The 22,600-nt window shown below is 36.5% G+C and overlaps 1 protein-coding gene across 1 annotated transcript in view; it reads left to right on the top strand.

Annotated features, from left to right (window-relative positions):
* The first annotated feature begins 752 nt into the window (after positions 1–752).
* Positions 753–22,600, top strand: part of LOC126780490 (dnaJ homolog subfamily C member 11) — a 28,241-nt gene continuing 6,393 nt past the window's right edge. The window contains exons 1-12 of the mRNA XM_050505040.1: positions 753–893; positions 2,398–2,572; positions 3,005–3,086; positions 3,455–3,574; positions 4,676–4,803; positions 5,347–5,538; positions 7,529–7,742; positions 9,442–9,558; positions 9,703–9,894; positions 14,027–14,160; positions 15,507–15,655; positions 22,383–22,512. Of these exons, the coding sequence (XP_050360997.1) occupies positions 825–893; positions 2,398–2,572; positions 3,005–3,086; positions 3,455–3,574; positions 4,676–4,803; positions 5,347–5,538; positions 7,529–7,742; positions 9,442–9,558; positions 9,703–9,894; positions 14,027–14,160; positions 15,507–15,655; positions 22,383–22,512 (1,702 nt within the window). The 5' untranslated portion in view covers positions 753–824. The remainder of the gene's footprint in view (positions 894–2,397; positions 2,573–3,004; positions 3,087–3,454; positions 3,575–4,675; positions 4,804–5,346; positions 5,539–7,528; positions 7,743–9,441; positions 9,559–9,702; positions 9,895–14,026; positions 14,161–15,506; positions 15,656–22,382; positions 22,513–22,600) is intronic.

The raw sequence follows: 22,600 nt of genomic DNA, 5'->3' as shown, positions 1-22,600 counted from the left end.
TGATCATTTGTCAGTGACTCACTAGGTTGTCTTTGGATATAGACATTTTTCCATTTTTTTAACTATATCGTTATATATTACAATATGATAAAAAAATATATGGTGTTTTCGCAAGTATACACAGGTATATTTGGAGGCATACTGTTGTGCCCATTAATTTTAATTTTTCCCTAGTGATGTACAATTATATAAAAACGCTGTCACCAATGTAAATATTTTATTTATTTGAATAACTTTCGAAGCCAAATGGATGTTGTTTTAGCCACTAAAATTTAAAACTTTGTAGATAAAGCCTTTAAACGTATTTTTATGTATTTAATGAATATAGAACGAAATAACAATAAATAGATAAATATTACTACATCATATTATTAATAATACGATGTATATATTTTATACATACGTTGGTTGTATAAACCATCAGTGTAATACACATACATTATACTTACAACACGATTAATATAATATTGTACTGTAGCTCATTAATTAAAAAACTCAATTGTTATAATGTATCAATTGGCTGACAAAAATGCTTATAATTAATGTCTAACATTATCTTATAGTGTTTTTTCGAACAAAACGCACTTTTTTAGATTTACGTAATAATTTATAAGCATCGAACTTTGTGAAATAAGTAGATACTGTGCAAATTGTTATTTGTATTAAAATTAAATGATACCGATTAATTAGGCCTACACCAAACTCTGTACAACACTACGGTGTGTGTCTATAATTCACTATGCTCATTTAATTGTCAGTGCGGCGGTAAAAGAAATTGAAAAGACCGTCAAGTTTTTAACAATATTTTTGAAAACTTACCAAAAATGGACGAAGACGGAGATAGTATTCTGTTAGAAGACAATTATTATCAGTTGCTTAATGTATCAAAAACGGTAAATAATTTTCCACATTTTTTTATTTCTCCAAATTAACATATTATTGCAGCATTATTATATAACGTTCAAATCATATTTCTCTAAATAAAATTTATAATTAATTAATTGGTTTAAATGCAGGCAAGTGGTCGGTATTTATCATGATTCCTATTTTTAGATGCGATTATCTTTTATAAAGATATTTTATAGGTTATGTGCAAGATGAAATTGAATACATAAAAATATAATTATTGTCATAAGCGTTTATAATTTACAAAATCAAATACTACAATATAGTTATATAACATTGCTTACTTATAATCATTACCATTACCATACTTTTAATTAATTTCCTTTAAATTGTTACCTGTGGGTAAAATAAAATATTTACCTTAATCGTTAAATTTTGAAAATATTAACTAATGAGATTCATGAATTTAAATACGAAATGAATAAAACTATTAATAATTAAGTATACCCATTACAAAAACATGTTAGTCATGTTTTTTGTAGTTTCTCTTTTAAAGTCTACCTACATAAGATATGTCTTTATATGTTAGCCATGCATTAAACTAGATTTAACTACTGAATTACTTACTTAACTTTTTGATTTATTATAATATTAACATAAACTCTTATTTATTATTCCATATCTGAGTATTATATTCCTAATGTTAATGACAATCCTGTTTGAATATAAATACAGTGATAGTTAGTACAATATTGATATGATAATGAATTTACTTCAACATGTATCTTTGTATGTAAATTTGTATTTCATTGTTTTTACTGTCTTGCACTAGAGCCCAGTTTATATAAAAGGCTAAAGGTAAACACCACAGCTAAGACACCAAGCATATGGAACTAAAAATAAAATTAATTAGATTACTGAGCCCATTAACGCTTGACATAGTAATTTATAAATATCCTTGCAAATTATTTATATTTAACGCAATAGAATCTGTATAAATCAGGTCATTAAAACACATTCAGTTTTATGCAATCCTGGACTTGTATGCATATAGGGCACCATAAGTTAAGTATTCTAGAATTATCTTAGAAATATAAAAATGTTCATTCCTTACTCATAAATAAGATTGTTTAAATTATCTTTTTTTTTATTCTGATACTTTTAATTTCTAAATAAAATGTGTGACAGTATTGAGATTTTGTAATATAACAAGAATAATATGGACACTCGTATATAAAAAAAAATGGAATAGAAATAAGGTAACCATTTTCATAATTATAAAATTATTTTGATATTTCATCGGAGAACAAAGTAATTTAAATGCTGCTATAGAATATTGAAAAGAGAAATTTTAAATTAACCAAATTAAAACACATTTAATAGATACATCATTATATATATTTATTAATATTCCTACTTTATTGTTTCATAACATCTAAATTGTGTGTATAATGTAATGGATAGAAATGATTAAAACAATGACTAGAATTTCTATATTTTACATTCTTCTACATATATATATGAATAAAATACGAAATTTTCTATTTCAAGGCAACACCCGAGGAAATAAATAGTGCATACCGTCGATTTTCCCGCATATTTCACCCAGATAAGCACAGCACAGATCCAAACAAGCAAAAATGGGCTGAACAGATATTCAACAAAGTCAAAGAGGCCTATGAGGTTCTATCAGATTCACATAAAAGAGCCATCTATGATACCTTAGGTAATTAAATTATTTTATCATTTCCCGAAATTATTTTTTTTGCAAAATTTAATGTAGTGCATATTTTATATTAGTGCCTTTAAGCATTATAAGTAGATTTTTTTTTTTGTTAAGCTCCTATTGTATTAATATTACATAGTTTTAAATGGCTGAATATTTTATTTTATGAAAATGTTTACAACATAAGCATACTATGTTACAGACTTTGTTATGTTAAGTTGGTAAAAGTTATATTATTAAATTATTATGTTACCATTGATATCAATTAATTGAATATGAACTACAAATATTAATGAACTCAGAAATCATTACTGCTTGTAAAATCATTTAAAACATATTTGTATACAATTTGGCAATACACAAAGTTACCAGATATTCGTAGTGTTCGCTTTATTAATTATAAACTTCCAATTATTGTTACTATCTTTTTAGGAAAGAGAGGTTTGGAAGTTGATGGTTGGGAGATTATATTTCGTACCAGAACGCCTCGAGAAATAAGAGATGAATATGAAAGGTAATTTTACATTATACCTTATATCTTGCCTAAATATAAACTTAAGTTTTGTAGTTGTATAATGGATTTTACAGGATATTCATATTATAGATATCTTTAGTTTTTTTTTCGAATTGACTTGTTGCTGTTGGTCCAAGTGGTGTCGACAGCATCACCGGATTTGGGTTCCTTAGAGTGCAATGATATTAAGACACAATCATTAATATTTATAAATGCATATTGCAGTATATTTAGACAAGAAGTCATTGATTTTACGCCATTTAATATAAATATCTAATGAACAACAGTATGATTATTTGTAATCGTACACTGTGATTGTTATGTGTACAAGAAACAAGTTTTGCTTAAAACATAAATCTCATGTACAGGTTGAAACGCGAAAGAGAAGAAAGGAGACTACAGCAAAGTGCGAATCCCAGGGGTACCATAACACTGTCAATAAATGCAACAGACCTTTTTATGAAGTATTACGATGAATATGATATTTTGTAAGTAAGATAAATTTCATTTTTTAAAAGATAGGAACGACTTACAATAACTTTATAAATTATTAAATATACATTTGTGGACAATAATATTGCTATTCTCTTTTCGGGCATGTGTCTACGCTATTTGAGCGCAAAATATTCTGCCAATGTCACTATAAAATAGATGATACATATGATATGAGATTATTCGGTTTTAAATTTAGAATTGTTTAATGATGATGAGTGAAAACTATGTAATTCTACAGTAGATATATAAAACAATATTATAATTAAATAAAATAATTATTCGAACACAACATATATAAAGGCTTTGTACTATTATTATTTTCGTAACTAACGTGACAAAATTTTTTTACATAGACAACTGACTTCATGACCAGACCACTATAGAGTCTAATTGACTTTTCAAAAATTGGTGTAATACCCTATTACAATAACAGTCTGTTAATGTCCCACTGCTGGGCTAAGGCCTCCTCTCCCTTTTTGAGGAGAAGGTTTAGAGCTTATTCCACCACGCTGGTATAATGCGGGTTGGTGGAATACACATGTGGCAGAATTTCAATGCAATTAGACACATACAGGTTTCCTCACGATGTTTTCCTTCACCGTAAAGCATGAGATGAATTATAATCACAAATTAAGCACATGAAAATTCAGTGGTGCTTGCCCGGGTTTGAACCCACGGTCATCGGTTGAGATTCACGCGTTCTAACCACTGGGCCATCTCGGCTTCATACTATTATGTCATCTATATATTAATATGTGAAGAGTAAAATTTGTACCCCTTTTTAAGCACATTGCACGCACAGAGGGTTGTGATATTTTGTAGTAAAGTTCATATGGAAAAGATGCGCTGATAGATAAAATTTACGTTTATTCGTGCTTTAAATACATTTAATTTTTTATGCGGGTTTCGCCAACTGTAATTCAAAAATGCATGCATCGCAGATAGTTCAAAGGAATAAATATTTAATATTAAATCTTATTTTTATTAGCAATTGCTTGCGGTCGAATTTTCAACTCTTTGGATAATCTAGTATATATAAATATCTTTGCAATATCTTAAACTGTAACAACAAAAAATGTTACCCTTTTTTACAGAGAAGATGCAGCTATTATACCAAGTATTGAAGTTTCCGGTATGACAATACAACAATCTATTGATGCCCCGGTGACGCTTAGAAATACTGCTACACTATCAGGGAATATTTCAACGCAAAATGGGACAGGTGATAAAACAAATACATCTAATCTACCATTTGATATGCTAACCTCCAGTGACGTAACTAGATTTTTCGGGCCCTAATGCAGAAACTGGAGGGGGGTGGATCCGTTTTCCTATCAAAACTGAAATTGCAATTATGTTTTAATCTCAAATTATAATTTATACGAGACACAATTTCAGTTTCTTATATAAAAAAGGTCCCTGGTCCGCGTTGTAGGGGTTAAGAAGCCCCATTCGAACGCATTGCTTGCACTGGAATTAAACTACGACATTGTTAACCTCACGGTAGACTTGTAGTCTATCGATTCAATAAATTATATTTGATTTAGCTGATTTATTAAGATTATAGACCAAGGAACATCATGCAACGATTCATCGGGGTGAAGCAGTAACTCACCGTGATACTTACTTGACTGATGAGTGTTTGGCATCGTTGAACAATCTTCCTCATTGGTCGAGTAGCTAGCTCTATGTATTTCATATCGAAATGATTAAATTATCTTTATTAAAAATTAACCTTGCTAATATTTTATTTTATATTTTTCAGGCACCGGTTCATTAACTGTATCAAATCGGCACTTAAGTTCAGAGCGTGGGTGGACTGAGTTGGAATGTGGCATTGGAAACGGTCCAGTGGTCGGTTTCAAGATATTTAGAACAATATCCAGGCTCATGTTTGTCAATTGTTGGACTGGTCTTCAATTTACGCCGAGAGGGATAGTACCGAGTTTTGTTTCAAGTAAGTCGAAATGATTATGTATACAAGATTGGTGACGATTGTAAACAAAAGCGTTGTTTAGCGAGTGCCCAGTTGAACACATATTTCGCTCTTTCTGACGTCATTGATTTTAAATTCGAAAGAAGAAGACACAGCATTGTAATCACTCACTTAACAACGTTTATGAGTAAGGCCGTAATTGGTTAAATAATTTTTTGAGCGCAATTAATAAAACGGTAATTTTAATTTTTTTATCACAATACGAATTGATTGGCTTTATTATATTTTTATTTGATGGTTAGTTTTTTATACATGCCTATTTAATGTCTCTGATATCAGATATAAACATAATACCACGTGTAATCTCATTAACTGTCAGCTGACCTGATGACTGGCTGGCCATCAACCGTCGTCGGAATAGGCTATTCTAATCACAATAGGAATAAAGCCATTTATTATGATAAGGAATAGATGATGCTTCATAGAAGCGTTTTTATATGCGTTTAATATTGACCAAGTGTTACTTGAATAACATAAGTGAGTTATGCTATTCAAATGTCTTAGTTGCTTACTATCTTCAGCGGTTGACTGCCTCGTTGGTCTAGTGGCTTTTTTATGGTATAGGTGGACGGGTAAATGAGCAACGGGCACCTGATGTTAAGTGGTCACCACCGCCCATAGACTTTGGAAATATTAACCATTCCTTACATCGCCAATGCGCCTCCCACCTGGCCCACTCACCCTTCAAACCGGAATGCAACACAATACTAAGTAATCTGCTTAGCGGCAGAATATCAGATGAGTGGGTGGTAATTCGATCCCGGGATCCCTGTCATTTTTCAATCCCGAAAATTCCGGGATTAAGTTTGACCAATCTCGGGATTTTCGGGATTCACAAAAATAAGCAACATTTGATTTTATAAAGTTTAACGTCTTAATTTTAATTATCATTTATTAACACTTCAGTTGGGATAAAATAGTTTACTTTTGAATCTCGATGTGTTTTACATTAAAATGAATCTTGTCATTATCAGTGCTGGTCTCTGTACACGTATAATAATCACGTAGGAATTTATGTCTGAGTTAATTTTTGTTTCTAAAATTTAAACTAGAAGCTGTCGTTTATTTTAAAATATTTTATTTATTTTAGTTTAACTGGTGGTAGGGCTTTGTGCAAGCTCGTCTGGGTAGGTACCACCCACTCATCAGATATTCTACCGCAAAACAGCAATACTTGATATTGTTGTGTTCCGGTTTGAATGGTGAGTGAGCCAGTGTAATTACAGGCACAAGGGACATAAAATCTTAGTTCCCAAGGTTGGTGGCGCATTGGCTATAAGCGATGGTTGACATTTCTTAGAATGCCAATGTCTAAGGGCGTTTGGTGACCACTTACCATCAGGTGGCCCATATGCTCGTCCACCTTCCTATTCTATAAAAAAAAAAAAAAAACATCTGAAAAGTGATTATTTAATGAATGTTCATATTTCGTTTTTTGCCATTGAAAATAATTAAAACAGCTGATTTATATAATATACTCTGGTTTTTTTATACCGTAACCGTAACAGCCTGTGAATGTCCCACTGCTGGGCTAAAGGCCTCCGCACCTCTTTTTGAGGAGAAGGTTTGGAGCTTATTCCACCACGCTGCTCCAATGCGGGTTGGTGAAATACACATGTGGCAGAATTTCAGTGAAATTAGACACATGCAGGTTTCCTCACGATGTTTTCCTTCACCGTCAAGCACGAGATGAATTATAATCACAAATTAAGCACATGAAAATTCAGTGGTGCTTGCCCGGGTTTGAACCGACGATCATCGGTTAAGATTCACGCGTTCTTACCACTAGGCCATCTCGGCTTATCTCGGTTTTTTTATACCTAGCTATAATCCCGGTTCATTAGAAAATAGGGCCGAAATCGAATTCCCTAGTGGTTAATACCTAGACGGGCTTGCACTTGTACTTATTCATAGTACTACAACTGACTAACTTAATTGCTTATTTTCACAGCTATGGCATTACAGCTCGATGCCCATTCAGTGGGTTATTTAACCTACCGTGCGGGCGGTCAAAGTGGTTCTTCAATGACTTCGACATATGTGAGAGATACCGAGAAATATCATATTAATACGGCGGTACAAATTGGCAACCCTCATTCCGTTATATCGTTCAATTTCATGAAGAAGCTACCTCAGCATGATCTCAAGCTGCGCTTGGCTTTAAAGTAAGTGATTTTTTTATTGTATCTAATTACAGTATAGGCTATAAATTAGAATCTCCAAGTTCATTAAGTGTCCTGGCCATCTTATTTCCTGGGTTATATATGCTGTGGTCTGTGATAAAAAAATATTAAATTTATATATATATTTTTATATAGTAGTTCATCTGATGGTAAATGGTATAAATTCACTATTACGTAAATCGCCAATGCGCCATAAACCTTGTTAACTAAGATGTTACATCCTTTGTGCCAGCACTTTCACTGGCTCACTCACCTTTCAAACCGGAACATAACAATACTGAGTACTGCTGTTTTTATTAAAAAAAATATAATAAAAATATAATAATATGTAAAATAACTAGAATTAGCCAAGGTTGTGCTTTCCTTGTATTTAATAATAATAATAATAATAATTCTTTGTATCTTGAACAATCTATGTCCGTAGAAATAAAAAATTTTGCTATGCCTTATTTATACATATATAATGATTATTCCATACTCCGTCAGTGCGCTGCCAACAATGGGATCTATAATTATATTTCCCTTGTGTTAATAAGCAAAAAACTGACACACAATCCCGTTTATTATTAAATTATCGCTATTTAGCGTTAGAATAATTAATTAATCGATACCCAATGAGGCCTGCAAAAAGCCCTACTTTTATCTATTAAAGTGTTTACATATAAGCATTGCGATATAAATGGAAAATGATCTTTGCGACTTTGTGTACACGTACTTAGAAATATATATACGAATATGTATGTTGTATAATTTCATTATGCAATGCGAAGTATTAATGTTAAATATTTTTTATATGAAGTCTTATTAGTATTTAACTTGCTTAAACCGGTTTAAAAGCCGAGATGGCCTAGTAAAAGCCGAGATGGCCTTGTGGTTAGAACGTGTGAATCTTAACCGATGATCGTGGGTTCAAACCCGGGCAAGCACCACTGAATTTTCATGTGCTTAATTTGTGTTTATAATTCATCTCGTGCTTTACGGTGAAGGAAAACATCGTGAGGAAACCTGCATGTGTCTAATTTCATTGAAATTATGTCACATGTGTATTTTACCAACCCGCATTGGAACAGCGTGGTGGAATAAGCTCCAAACCTTCTCCTCAAAATGGAGAGGAGGCCTTAGTGTGTAGTAGTGGGACATTAACAGGCTGTTATTCAAACCGGTTTAGACTAGTTCAAACTGCAAATTTGTTATAATCTATTGGGCGAATTCGTTTAATTAAATTTTATACATTGTTATTATTTAATGCTACAATTATCATCATTTATAAGTTATAGATAAAAAAAAACATTTATATGACATTTCGAACGTGTATTGACATTTAAAGTAGTCGATATAAACAAACGTTAGATCTACATATTACTTGCGATTTGCTAATAATTCGGCTATGTTATGCAAATAATAAAACCATATTATTGCACATAATTATTTATATGAACTTTAATTTTACTTTCAAAGTTCATATAATAACATCAGCTTTATACATGATTGCACTTTTCCGCAGATACATAGTGAATATCATAGATTTTTTTTATGATTCAAGATCTCGATGATATTCCGACAAATCAATGTCCAAGATGTTTATCTGTATTTTGTCTTCTTGTGTTTGGAATAGGCTTTATAGGCTAATACCTTAGGCTAATACGTTTCCTTAAGTTAAATGAAATGAAAAATTTTACAGATTCGGTACGTTCGGTGCAATAGCTGAGTATGGAGCGGAGAAAAAGGTGTCGCAAAATAGTAGTGTCTCGGCCGCGGTGATGCTCGGTATACCTAGCGGTGTTATGCTCAAATTAAAGTAAGTATTTATAATAATTATAAAACCTATGTTAAAATCGATGATTAAGAATATATATATATATATTACAGTAAACATTATATCATAACATATCTTTGAATTAATATTTCTTGTTAAATTATATTAATATCTTTTGATTTCTAGATGGTCGTGTTCGTCTCAAACCATAGTAGTACCAATCCACCTGTGCGAGGAAGTGATACCTTCGCCTGTATTCTATGCAACTGTTGTGCCAATGATATCCTGGCTAGTGTTAAAGAAACTTGTACTGGATCCTATAGCCAGGGAGAGGCAACAGAGGGAGCGGCAGAGGTCAATGGAGGCTAATTTTGAGAGGTAAGTTTGATACTTATAAAACAAGAAGACATTTAACATGTATGTGTAGATGGAGGCAAAAACTTTTTTTAGTGATAAAGAAAGCTTTGTAATACATAGAGTCCCATATAACATTTAATAATAATACGTTTATATTTAATCTAATTTATTTTAACTTTTCACTGGTGGTAGGGCTTTGTGCAAGCTCGTCTGGGTAGGTACCACCCACTCATCAGATATTCTACCGCAAAACAGCAATACTTGATATTGTTGTGTTCCGGTTTGAAGGGTGAGTGAGCCAGTGTAATTACAGGCACAAGGGACATAAAATCTTAGTTCCCAAGGTTGGTGGCGCATTGGCTATAAGCGATGGTTGACATTTCTTACAATGCCAATGTCTAAGGGCGTTTGGTGACCACTTACCATCAGGTGGCCCATATGCTCGTCCACCTTCCTATTCTATAAAAAAAAAAACCTTTCGCATACGACAAAAGACGCTATTATATACTAATTAAATTTTTTCGCCAATATAGACCAAATATAATTTTCTGAATGAACACTGTACATTGCCTTTATTACTGTGTTTTATTTCTGATAGATCTCGTTTGTGTCTGCTGTAACAGTATGTTTGTCTTGCGCCAACATGGAATCCTATTTTATCCCTCTTGGTTTAATTCCATTAGGATGTTTCAGATAAAGTCTGATTTGACGCCTAGGGTTAATATTGAATAAAACATTCCACCCGTTTGGAAACGTTTCACGCTAGATTTGCTCTGATCAATTCTTATCTTGCCTTCTTTTCCCTCCTGCGTGCTTTTGTATGTAGCTGTCGTCAATCAATGATAATATGGTATGGCACAGGATATTCCGATGACAGCTTTTATTGGACTAACATAATATGTTGTTTTTTTGGTTGTTGATTGCTTACTGGCATTTTATCCAGCCTCGAGTTTCATAATAACGAACGATAGTTAATCCATTTATTAAAACGGCGATGACAGATAGAGCGGATAGCTGTTTGTTAGATTAGCTCCTGGAGTTATGAAGTGCTTTTGTTTTTTCGCTGGAAAAGCACATTTATGCATTTCTCCCACATGAAGTGTGGGGTATGTGGTACTCGCTGGCGTCTAGACCGTCTAATGCATCGGATTTCCCAGTAAACATGATGATCCAAACCTAGTTGGTTCCCGGGGTACAGGAAACCCGTCTAGCCCCAGCGGCGCTTACGGCTTGGGGAGAAGGTGTGCACAGGAACTATCAAGTGTTGGTAGATGATATGATATGTTACAAAACCCTTCAAATTCTCATTTGAAGGCGCCGGCCTAGTCACTCATGATTTGCCATGGTTTTGCAAATAAAGAGACAACATATTTAATTAGGACAACAAAATATTCATGCTTACCACCATTTCACCCATAATGTTTTAGCAAGGTTCATATAAACGGTAGTGGAGGCCTAGTGTCTTGTAGAACAGTTTATCCATTGCAAGCACCAGTATTCACATTATTTAGCGGATATTTAAATGTTATATGTTAATTTGTAAACTTTTTGTGAAGAAATAAATAAAAATATCATTATTTTTATTAAGGTGAAGCTGATTGATTTTCGAACTATTTTTTACAGTTAGGTTCTTTCTATTTATGACAGTGTGCCAAAGCAATAACGTTTATCCGATACCAATACATTCTTCGCTTTATTCAAACTTCTTTATGATTTGTGCTAACTCTTATTCACACCTGTATAGGATTGTGGCTGAAGAAATCAGCATTTTTCAATTGAATTTGATATTGTATTTTATGTTGTTATGCATTGCAGTTGTCACCGAAAGTGTTTTATTATTGCTATATTCAAGCAAACGATTTCAGTTCGCTGTAAAAACCTCCAGCATATACAATCCTTCATGCTGTCCTGTAGTAGTCGTAATGCAGTATTTATAGTGCCCTGAAACACATGTTCGTTTAAACCATCTGGTGCAATGAAGGCAGTTTATGACATAGTTTCGTCCTTATTTTGATTTTTAGTAAAAGCTTGTCTTGCATTCTGCACCGCTATCTTAGAATGCTGTAAAATTATGACTATTGAAATGAACAGCCATTGGTGTTCATATTTCTTCTTATTCTCTCGCCACATTAAAACTTTTCGCCAACATCTTACATCTCGAGGTAGACTGATTTAGTATGGTAAATTTTGTCACAATTATTGCATTTCAGCTTAAAACGTTCCGTTTGGGTTAAGGATTAGCTCCTAATAGTTGTATGCAGCAATGGATTTAGACCGATGTTCTTGTTAACTTTATCACTATGTACACATGTCTAGTTTTTCCGCACTTTAAGCAAAGCGTAGCGTATTCTCTGTAATTTTTTTAATCTTGGTTGTTTTGAAGGTGGTTTACTCTGTCCCAGAAACACTGCCATAGAAATTATCTTAGGGACTTAGGGACATTTACTTGACAATAGAAGCAATTGATTCATATTAAAACCCATAGTGTTATTGCCTTTATTGCCTATTGAAATTCTGTTTCGGAATGTTTCTTACATTGTACCGCGGTTTGTGTTACGTCAAAGAGTATATCTGGGTGCGTTTACGTCATAGAGGATATAATAAAAACATAAACCTTATTGCTTGGGCGAAGTCGGAGCACACTAGCAGAAATGGCGAGAAATTGGTGCCTCTTTCTTCAGGAAGACATGCGTGCTGGTCTCTCGCTAATGTTGTAAGGAGGAGATTGCTTAAGGAGCTTCTGTCAGCGCTCCTCCATTATACAGCGTGACAAAAGACAAAGTGCAGTTCGTAAAGCACTTCTTTTTTTGGTCGAGTGGGCCTGACGGTATACCTTGGATCGTGCTGCGTACATGTGTTTCAGAGTTAGCACAGATTGCTTAAGGGGCTTCTGTCAGCGCTCCTCCATTATACAGCGTGACAAAAGACAAAGTGCAGTTCGTAAAGCACTTCTTTTTTTGGTCGAGTGGGCCTGACGGTATACCTTGGATCGTGCTGCGTACATGTGTTTCAGAGTTAGCACAGATTGCTTAAGGAGCTTCTGTCAGCGCTCCTCCATTATACAGCGTGACAAAAGACAAAGTGCATTTCGCAAAGCACTTCTTTTTTTGGTCGAGTGGGCCTGACGGTATAACTTGGATCGTGCTGCGTACATGTGTTTCAGAGTTAGCACAGGTCTTAAGCCGTCTCCTCTGGCACTCATACACATTAGGCGTTGTCCCAAAGTCTTGGAAGACTGTTTTAGTGCACTCGATCCCTAATGCTGTGACTTAAAATTCGTTAATTTTGGTGTTCCACAAAGCTGCGTACTATCACACTATATTCTGTTTCTTCCGTATATCAATGACACATTGCAAATTAGCAACGTTCACTGCTATGCAGGTGATAGCACTGTAAAAGCTTTTATAAGCCGGCGGAAAATATTTATCGGGTACACGATGGAATCGGAACAAATTTGTGCTTGAAATTGAATCTTATCACCAATAGTTTCGGACTATAGCCAAACTAAAATTAAGCTTGGTTCAATTAAAACCTAATAAAACTCAAATTTCCGGTTTGACTGCTAAGAATCACCATTATATCCTCTCATTTTAAGAAATTTTGCCACAAATTTGTTTGGCACAGCCAGAATCATTTTAGTTACTAGCTCTTTCCATTTGACTGTATTCAAGCGGATTAGAGCGGCTTGAATTGTCTACGATCAAGCTCTTTCAGACGGACTCGATCCTTTGGCTCTGCGTAGAGATGTTAGATCACTCTACATCTTCTACAACAACTTTAACGGGGAATATTCCCATACATTTCTTGGATCAATTCCGGCTTCTGACTGAATTTAATCATCGGACATCGCGTCATAATTCCGAATTCCATCCACATGACCTCGACGTCTGGACATCTACAACAGGGCTCTTAAGACATTTTCAGCCTCGCACAAAAACTGTGAAACCAGCTTTCGCTGGCGCTTTATCGAACTGCATATTATTTGGGAACCTTCATCGTGTGAGCCTACGGCCTGTTTGCCTACCTTTGACGGTGTAAGAAATGCCAATGTCTATGAACATTAATAGCTACAACTTATAAGGTGGTCGATTTATAAGTCTGCTCTGTGCTGCAAATAAAAAATATTGATGTATAATATGCTTTGTTATTCCAGGTTACAAGAAATGCAGCGACAAGCACGAGCGACGGTCGAGCTGATGAGGGAAACATATTCCAGGATCAGAAGCGACGAGGAAAAGAAAAAGGGGCTGGTCATAATTAAGGCCTTATATGGAAAATTACCTGCTGGTACGTGTCTCATAATAATTGAAGCTTATAACAGTACATTCTCATACACATATATACACAGTAACAGCCTGTAAATGTCCCACTGCTGGGCTAAGGCCTCCTCTTCCTTTTTTGAGGAGAAGGTTTAGAGCTTATTTATTCCACCAAGCTGCTCCATTGCGGTGAAATACACGTGTGCCAGAATTTCAGTGAAATTCGAAAAATGCAAGTTTCCTCACGATGTTTTCCTTCACCGTCAAGCACGAGATGAATTATAATAACAATTTTAGCACATGAAAATTCAGTGGTGCTTACCCGCGTTTGAACCCACGATCATCGGTTAAGATTCATGCGTTCTAACAACTAGGCCATTTCGGCTTATATTTGGTGGGTAAGAATCCCACATAACCCAACTTCCCCAAAGAACTCTGGGTATCTTTAAATGATAATACATGAGACAGAAAAAACTGTTTGAGGATCTGAAACTTAACTATTAACAGGTCTGCGTTGTCGCGTTGTCACTTATTTCTTGTCTTGTAGGCGTTGGAATCGTTTTTGAAGTTCTAGTTGAAAGAGTTTTGAGGTTTGGAAAGGTGATGAACTGAGTGCAGATTTCATCATTCGAGACGTCCAGAGTTTGATATTATGATTCGTCGATTCTTACCAGTCTATGGTAGCTACCGGTTTTGATAACATTAATCGCAGTTATTTGGAGTGTTTGGGGGCTTTGTTTTGTTTGTCAATGGGGATATCCCATAATCGCCACACTTCTGACACTGCTGACGTCTTAGCATTAAGATGGTTTAAGTACTCAAAAAGAACCCGCTGCCCGTTCTCCGGTAAATATATAAACCTCGAGACTTCTACGCACCTACGATTACGAGAGATATGATAATATTCGACGTCATAATACCAGGAACAATCTGTTACAATAATTATATTATTTTTGTTTCGTGTTAAATTTAAATTAAATTGATGAATTATTAAATACCAGTCTAATTACTGCCTGGGACATTTTTCACACACGACCATCTGATCCTAAATTAAGCTTGTACAAAGCTTGTGATATGAAAACCAGACAACTGATATACTATTTTTTTTTTTTTGTAAATACATACTTATATAGATAATTACACCCAGACTCAGGAGAAACAGACATTTCATGCACACAAATATCTGTCCTGGGTGGGAATTGAACCCACAACCTTCAGCATGAAAGGCAATACAACCGGCTCGTCATATAAAAAATCTTGTAATGTGAGTGGATAACTGCAGGTTATTCCAAAAAATATATCAAAATATAAGACCTAATAGATAAAAAAGCACACACAAGAAACTTCGAATTTATTAACACAATATTTTTTCAGGTGCGTCGGCTCACGAATTACCCATAGAACAAACGGGTGATACAGCATTACCTGAATCGCCGAATGCATACTCGGAAGTCATAGACGTAACCATACCATTGCAATGTCTCACCAAAGATTCGAGACTAGAACTATTGGAAGCTAGCAAGGTAAGTGATACATAAGCTTATAAGTACACTTCGAAATGCCTGACACGTGACAAAGGGGACAAAATTGCATAAATATAAATTTTTGGAATATAAATATTTGCAGTATTTCTACGTCAATCTGTTCATTGATATATATTTATAATATTATAATCACAATAAGCAAACACGCTGCTTCTTTCATTTAGGGATGCGTCAGCAAATAAGTTGAATTAAATAATATGAAAAAAAAAAACATGGTTTTGAAAAGCGATAAAATTGAAAATGTGTTGGCTTATTAAACTAATCTTAGTACTGTTATCAATTTAGAAATAGACTTTCTTATTAGCACGTGTTATATATTATGAAAAATGTGAACTGAGTTTTTCGGCCTGAAGTTGTCTCCGAGACGTTCGAGCATGTACATATACTCATATAAGGATATTGAGAAGTAGAGCTACGTCATACGCCTGATGCATATGAAGTATGCAATTAAAAAAATATATTTAAAAAAAAAGTAAAAATCACATTAATGTAAAGTTTTTTATTATTATTTTTTTATCTGTACCAAAAAAGTGTTTATCTGTAAATATAAACGATTTGATTAATTAAAACCGGAATAGAATTTCAACGAAGTATTTACAAATGACGTAATTGAATAAATTACGACGGTTCGCGACTGGCGTTCTTTAAATAATTTTTTTTTTTCAATGATTGATCATCGATCGCTTTATTAAAACATACTCACAATAAATCATAGGAAATAAAAGATAACTCGATTCATAATGAATTATAATGATACGACTATTGTCACGTTGTAACGTTGTACATAATAGAACGATAACACTGATAATTTCAGTAGTGTAATCTGTTTGCGTAGTCACTTGTGAATAACTTCAGTACTAACAATTTATATTGTGCCTTCTTAAATTACTTGCAGTACAATTGAAATGTATAAAAATACAAAATAATAATTACATACAAAATGTCATGTGATTATATATATAGGCCTCTGCATCTTTGACAGATGATTTAAGCGGCATCGCGAAGGCACTTGCGTTCATGACTGAATAGACCAATGCGAGAGAGGATCCTCCGGCCGCACTTCCGACAAGTGTATGCGCCCCCAGATGGGCGGGGGTTTGAAGCCCGCTCATGACGCCTAGTGCGTTTTTCTTTTAGTAGTTTAAACCAGTCATTGTCATGCTTTGATTGACCTTCGTGAATAAGGCGTCGCCACTTGGCACGGTCCTCTGCCAGTTCCTCCCATCGATTGCTAGGGATGTTAAACGCAATCATATCACGCTTAGCGCAATCTTTGTAACGGAGCATAGGCCGCCCAACAGACCTCTTTGCATCCACAACCTCTCCCAGTAGTATTTGCCTTGGAAGACGGGTCTGCTCCATTCGATGCACGTGTCCCAGCCACCGTAACCGTTTTTTTTTGAGAATGGCCATGATGCTAGGCAGCTGTGCCTCGCCTAGAACAGACTCGTTTGTCACGCGATCCTGCCATGTGATGCCCAGAATGCTCCGAAGACAGCGCAAGTGAAATGTGTTTAGTCGGCGTTCTTGTTTTGCGTACGTTGTCCACGTTTCTGCACCATACAAGAGTGTGCTTAGGACACATGATTGGTAAACAAGCATTTTCGTTTTTACCGTAAGGTGTCTGTTATCCCAAGCCCTTGAACAGAGCCTCCCGAACGTAGAGGCTGCTTTGCCGATGCGGAAGTCGATCTCTGCATCAAGCGAGAGATTGCTCGACAAATGCGACCCAAGGTAGCAAAATTTGTTAACCACCTGTAAAGGTGCGCCGTTAAGCAAGATGACTGGCTGCTCTAAATATCCTTGCGCTAAAATAACGGTCTTCTTGCAGTTTATGGACATTGAAAAGAGGTCGCACGCTCTGGCAAATTTGTCCATTAGACTCTGGAGTTGAGCTTGGTCATGAGCAACGAAGGCAGCGTCGTCAGCGAAGAGGAGACTATCTACAAATAGGTCCTCCCTGTAGCGTTTGGACTTGAGCATTGAGATGTTGTACAGCCTACCATCGGTTCGCGTGTGTAAGTGGACGCCTTGCTGTTCATCTCCAAAAGCAACCTTCAGAAGCACTGAGAAGAATATTCCGAACAAGGTGGGGGCCAGTGCACAACCTTGACGAACACCACGGCGTACGTCGAATGGCGTGGATGCGTTGCCGTTGTGCAGGACGGTAACTTCCATACCTTCGTGGAACGATTGCACTATCCTTAGGAGTTTTGGGGGGCATCCAATTCTGACAAGAACCGAGTACAACCCCTCTCTGCTCACGGAGTCAAAAGCCTTATTTAGGTCTACAAATGCAATGACTAGGGGGGTATGTTGCTCCCTACACTTTTCTTGTAGCTGTCTGAGTGAAAATATCATGTCGACAGTTGACCGTTGGGACCTAAAACCACATTGTGCCTCAGGGTATACGCGGTCGGCGAGCCTTTGTAGTTTGCCTAAAATGGCCCTGGCAAAGGCCTTACCGACGATGCTAAGAAGAGATATTCCGCGGTAACAGTTGCAGTCGCCACGATCGCCTTTGCCTTTATAAAGAGTGACGATGTTAGCATCTCGCATATCCTGAGGGACGTAGTTTTCTTCCCAGCACTTAGCCAGGTGGTTATGAAGGATGGGCAAGAGGCACTCAAGCTTGACGACTTCGGTGACAACATCGTCTTTTCCGGGGCTCTTTCCACATTTGAGCTTCTTGACGGCCAGATAAAGTTCCTCTACTGTGGGTGCAACGTCTAGCTCGTGCCAAGTTGCCAGATTCGGGACAAGCTCCATTGCTTCTGGCTGAATATCCACTGGGCACGAGTAGAGCCCCTTGTAGTATTCTACCCATCTTGCCATCTGACGGGTGCTGTCTGTTATAACAGAACCGTCGGTTTCCTTGAGAGGTGCCGTCTTTTTTGGAGTAGGTCCAAGAGCTCTTTTGATGCCCGCGTACACCCCGCCAATATCCCCCGCGTTTGCGCACGCTTGGATGCTTTGGCAAAGCTCTGTCCAATACGCATTTACAAAGAAGCGCGTGCTACGCTGGAGTGAGGCTTTTGCCTTCGTGAGATCTTTACGCGTCGTATCGCAAGGGTTAAGGCGAAAATTTAAAGCGGCTTGGCGTTTCGAGTCAATCAAGGGAAGTAAGTGCTTCTCGTTTTCTTGAAACCAGTCGTAAGATTTTGCCTTTTGATAACCAAAAATCTTGCCTGCAGTGTAAGTGAGAAGAGACTTGACTTTTTCCCATTCGACTCGCGCTGATGCCGTACTATCCCAAGTTGCAACTTCTTCGCGGACGAGTTCCCCAAATGACTCCACTACTTCCATGTCACGAGTCTTGAAAAGATTTATCTTTTTTCGACCGAGTGGCTTGGAAGAATGGACTCTTCTAGGGACAAGTCGGACTTTAGTAGCGACGAGGCTGTGATCGGTGTCGCAATCGGCACTGTGAAACGCCCGCGTGTGGAGTGTTTCCCGTAGATCCCTCCTTCTTGTTAGAGCAAGGTCTAATTGGTGCCAGTGTTTAGATCGAGGGTGCATCCACGAGACTTTCCGCATCATTTTGCCTTTAAAAAAGGTGTTGGTAACACACAGCTGGTGCCTTGAGCAAAACTCCAACAGTCGTTGTCCGTTGTCGTTAAGCTTGCCTATGCCGTGTGCACCGAGGCATTCAGGCCAGGCTGATGTACCCTGACCGACGCGGGCATTAAAGTCACCCAAAATATGCAGTCTGTCAGTTGGATTCACCCTGCGCACTGTCTCATCGAGCTGGCCGTAGAATTGATCCTTGGTCTCAGGTTTTGAACTAAGCGTCGGTGCGTAAGCGGAAATTAGCGTGACAAAGCCGCTTTTTGTATTTAGACGCAAGACCATAATCCGCTCGGAAACGCCTACAGGTGTCTCTATGGCGTTGATGAGATGGTTTCGAACCGCGAAACCTACACCATGCTCTCGTGTTTCCAAGGACCTCTTGCCCTTCCAGTAAAAAGTGTAGTTAGCTTCACGCAAAGACCCTTCGTCTTCAGTTCTGGTCTCTTGTAAGGCTACGATATCGATATTGAGCCTTTTAAGCTCCACGTCGATACTGTAAGTTTTGCGCAGTTTTTGGGCGCAATCGGAGCTTCCGTAGGTGTTCGGGAAGCCTGTCCTCATCGTTCGGACATTCCATGTCGCAAAGCGCATGTAAGCAGCGTTGTTGTGGGTTTTGAGATTTTTGTTTCTTTGAGCAGGTGGTTAATGTCACAGCGTCAACGTCCAGCTGTAAGGCTTGTGTTCCGTTCACCCAGGCGGAACAAGTTAACGCTGAGGCGGATCAGTACCTTATTGATCGGGGGCTGCCCGACTTAAAGCAGGCGGTAACTGATCAATGGATCTACGATGGATCCTCCTACTGTCAAGAGTGGCCCCTGGCGTCCTCACTTACGCCTATTCGTGCTGACTTATAACCGGTGACTGCCACTCTCCGTGTTGTTTTCCACCTGCAAGACAGGTGAGCGAAGTGTCCTCTCCGTGGATGCTGCTACGCCTGGGCCAGGCGACTTTATGGCAACACGGGCTTGCCCAGTACCCATGCCACCCTCTCCTCCTCCCCAGCAGGATCCGCAGGAATGACGAGTCAATACGTGTGGTGCTGGTTTGGCCGCAGGTGACTGGCTTACGCCTAAACGGAGGCACCGCTCCGGGTTTAATATTAGTTTTCCTTCTTCTTTGGCGTGACCCTGGGATAATTTTGGGAAACAACGTATCAAGGAGAGGGGGGAGGATACTGTGATCACGGAAGATACAGGAATGTGACACTAGTAGCTAGAGCAGTCCGGGGTCGCGTACCCGTAGTGATTCCAACCAGCTATCGGACAGATAACTGGTAGATCCACCCTCTGGACATGTCATGTGATTACAATATATATAATAATAATAATAATAATAATATCCTGGGACATTTTTCACACACGGCCATCTGATCCCAAATTAAGCTTGTATAAAGCTTGTGCTATGGAAACCAGACAACTGATGTACTACATATACTACTTTTCTTTTTGTAAATACATACTTATATAGATAATTACACCCAGACTCAGGACAAACAGACATGTTCATGCACACAAATGTCTGTCCTGGGTGGGAATCGAACCCACAACCTTCGGCGTGAAAGGCAAGTGTTCTACCAACCACGCCAACCGGCTCGGCTCGTCGTATATATATATATATATATATATATATATATATATATATAGTACGGTAGTGAGCTAATAAACTATGTTGAAGGATATCATTAAGATACGATACTCAAAATATTACTCTGGTATTTATTAAGACGCATTAATAAAAAAGACAAGCTATCCTACTACGGTACTACTACGGTATTTTTCATAACATCTTATATATAAATAAAATAAATAGAATAGTTTTAACAAAAAATCTCTTATATTATAGAGACGTGGTAAAGTTCGATTTTTTGAGATTGAATATATACAAGTGAAGTTAAGTTGGTAGGCGCGTCCCCGCACCCCGTGATGATAGATAGTGAAGCGCCGCAACATAATATATATATATATATATATATATATATATATATATATATATATATATATATATATATATATATATATATATTATGTTGCGGCGCTTCACTATCTATCATCACGGGGTGCGGGGACGCGCCTACCAACTTAACTTCACTTGTATATATTCAATCTCAAAAAATCGAACTATAATATATATATATATATATATATATATATATATATATATATATATATATATATATATATATATTATGTTGCGGCGCTTCACTATCTATCATCACGGGGTGCGGGGACGCGCCTACCAACTTAACTTCACTTGTATATATTCAATCTCAAAAAATCGAACTATATATATATATATATATATATATATATATATATATATATATATATATATATATATATATATATATTATGTTGCGGCGCTTCACTATCTATCATCACGGGGTGCGGGGACGCGCCTACCAACTTAACTTCACTTGTATATATTCAATCTCAAAAAATCGAACTATATATATATATATATATATATATATATATATATATATATATATATATATATATATATATATTATGTTGCGGCGCTTCACTATCTATCATCACGGGGTGCGGGGACGCGCCTACCAACTTAACTTCACTTGTATATATTCAATCTCAAAAAATCGAACTTTACCACGTCTCTATAATATAAGAGATTTTTTGTTAAAACTATTCTATTTATTTTATTTATATATAAGATGTTATGAAAAATACCGTAGTAGTACCGTAGTAGGATAGCTTGTCTTTTTTATTAATGCGTCTTAATAAATACCAGAGTAATATTTTGAGTATCGTATCTTAATGATATCCTTCAACATAGTTTATTAGCTCACTACCGTACTATTTTTATTTTATATAGAATAGGAAGGCGGTCGTGCATACGGCCTGATGCTAAGTGGTCACCAACGCCAATAGACATTGGCATTGTAAAAAATGTTAACAATCGCTTACATAGCCAATGCGCCTTCAAACTTGGGAACTAAGATGTTATGTCCCTTATGCCTGTAATTACACTGGCTCACTAATACTCCAAACCGGAACACAATAATAACAAGTACTGCTGTTTTGCGGTAGAATATCTGATGAGCGGGTGGTACCTACCCAGACGAGCTTCCACAAAGACCTACCATCAGTAATTTTATGTTATAATATTTTTTTTTCAGTATGAGTTGCCCGGTTTCTACGATCCATGTGCGGGCGACGAGAAACATCTAACAATCCAATACATGTTTCATAACAACCTCCATTGTTGCACAGTTGAAGACAATCAGGCCGTTATTCTTCCACGCAATAGTGAGTATGACGTCATCAATCAAAATCAACGTTATTTTTTATTAAAATATACTTTTACAAATACATTTTAAGAATCTTCAAGCGTAAC

Source organism: Nymphalis io, chromosome Z (assembly GCF_905147045.1).
Source record: "Nymphalis io chromosome Z, ilAglIoxx1.1, whole genome shotgun sequence".
Lineage (NCBI taxonomy): Eukaryota > Metazoa > Arthropoda > Insecta > Lepidoptera > Nymphalidae > Nymphalis > Nymphalis io.
This window is presented reverse-complemented; position numbering and strand designations above follow the sequence as displayed.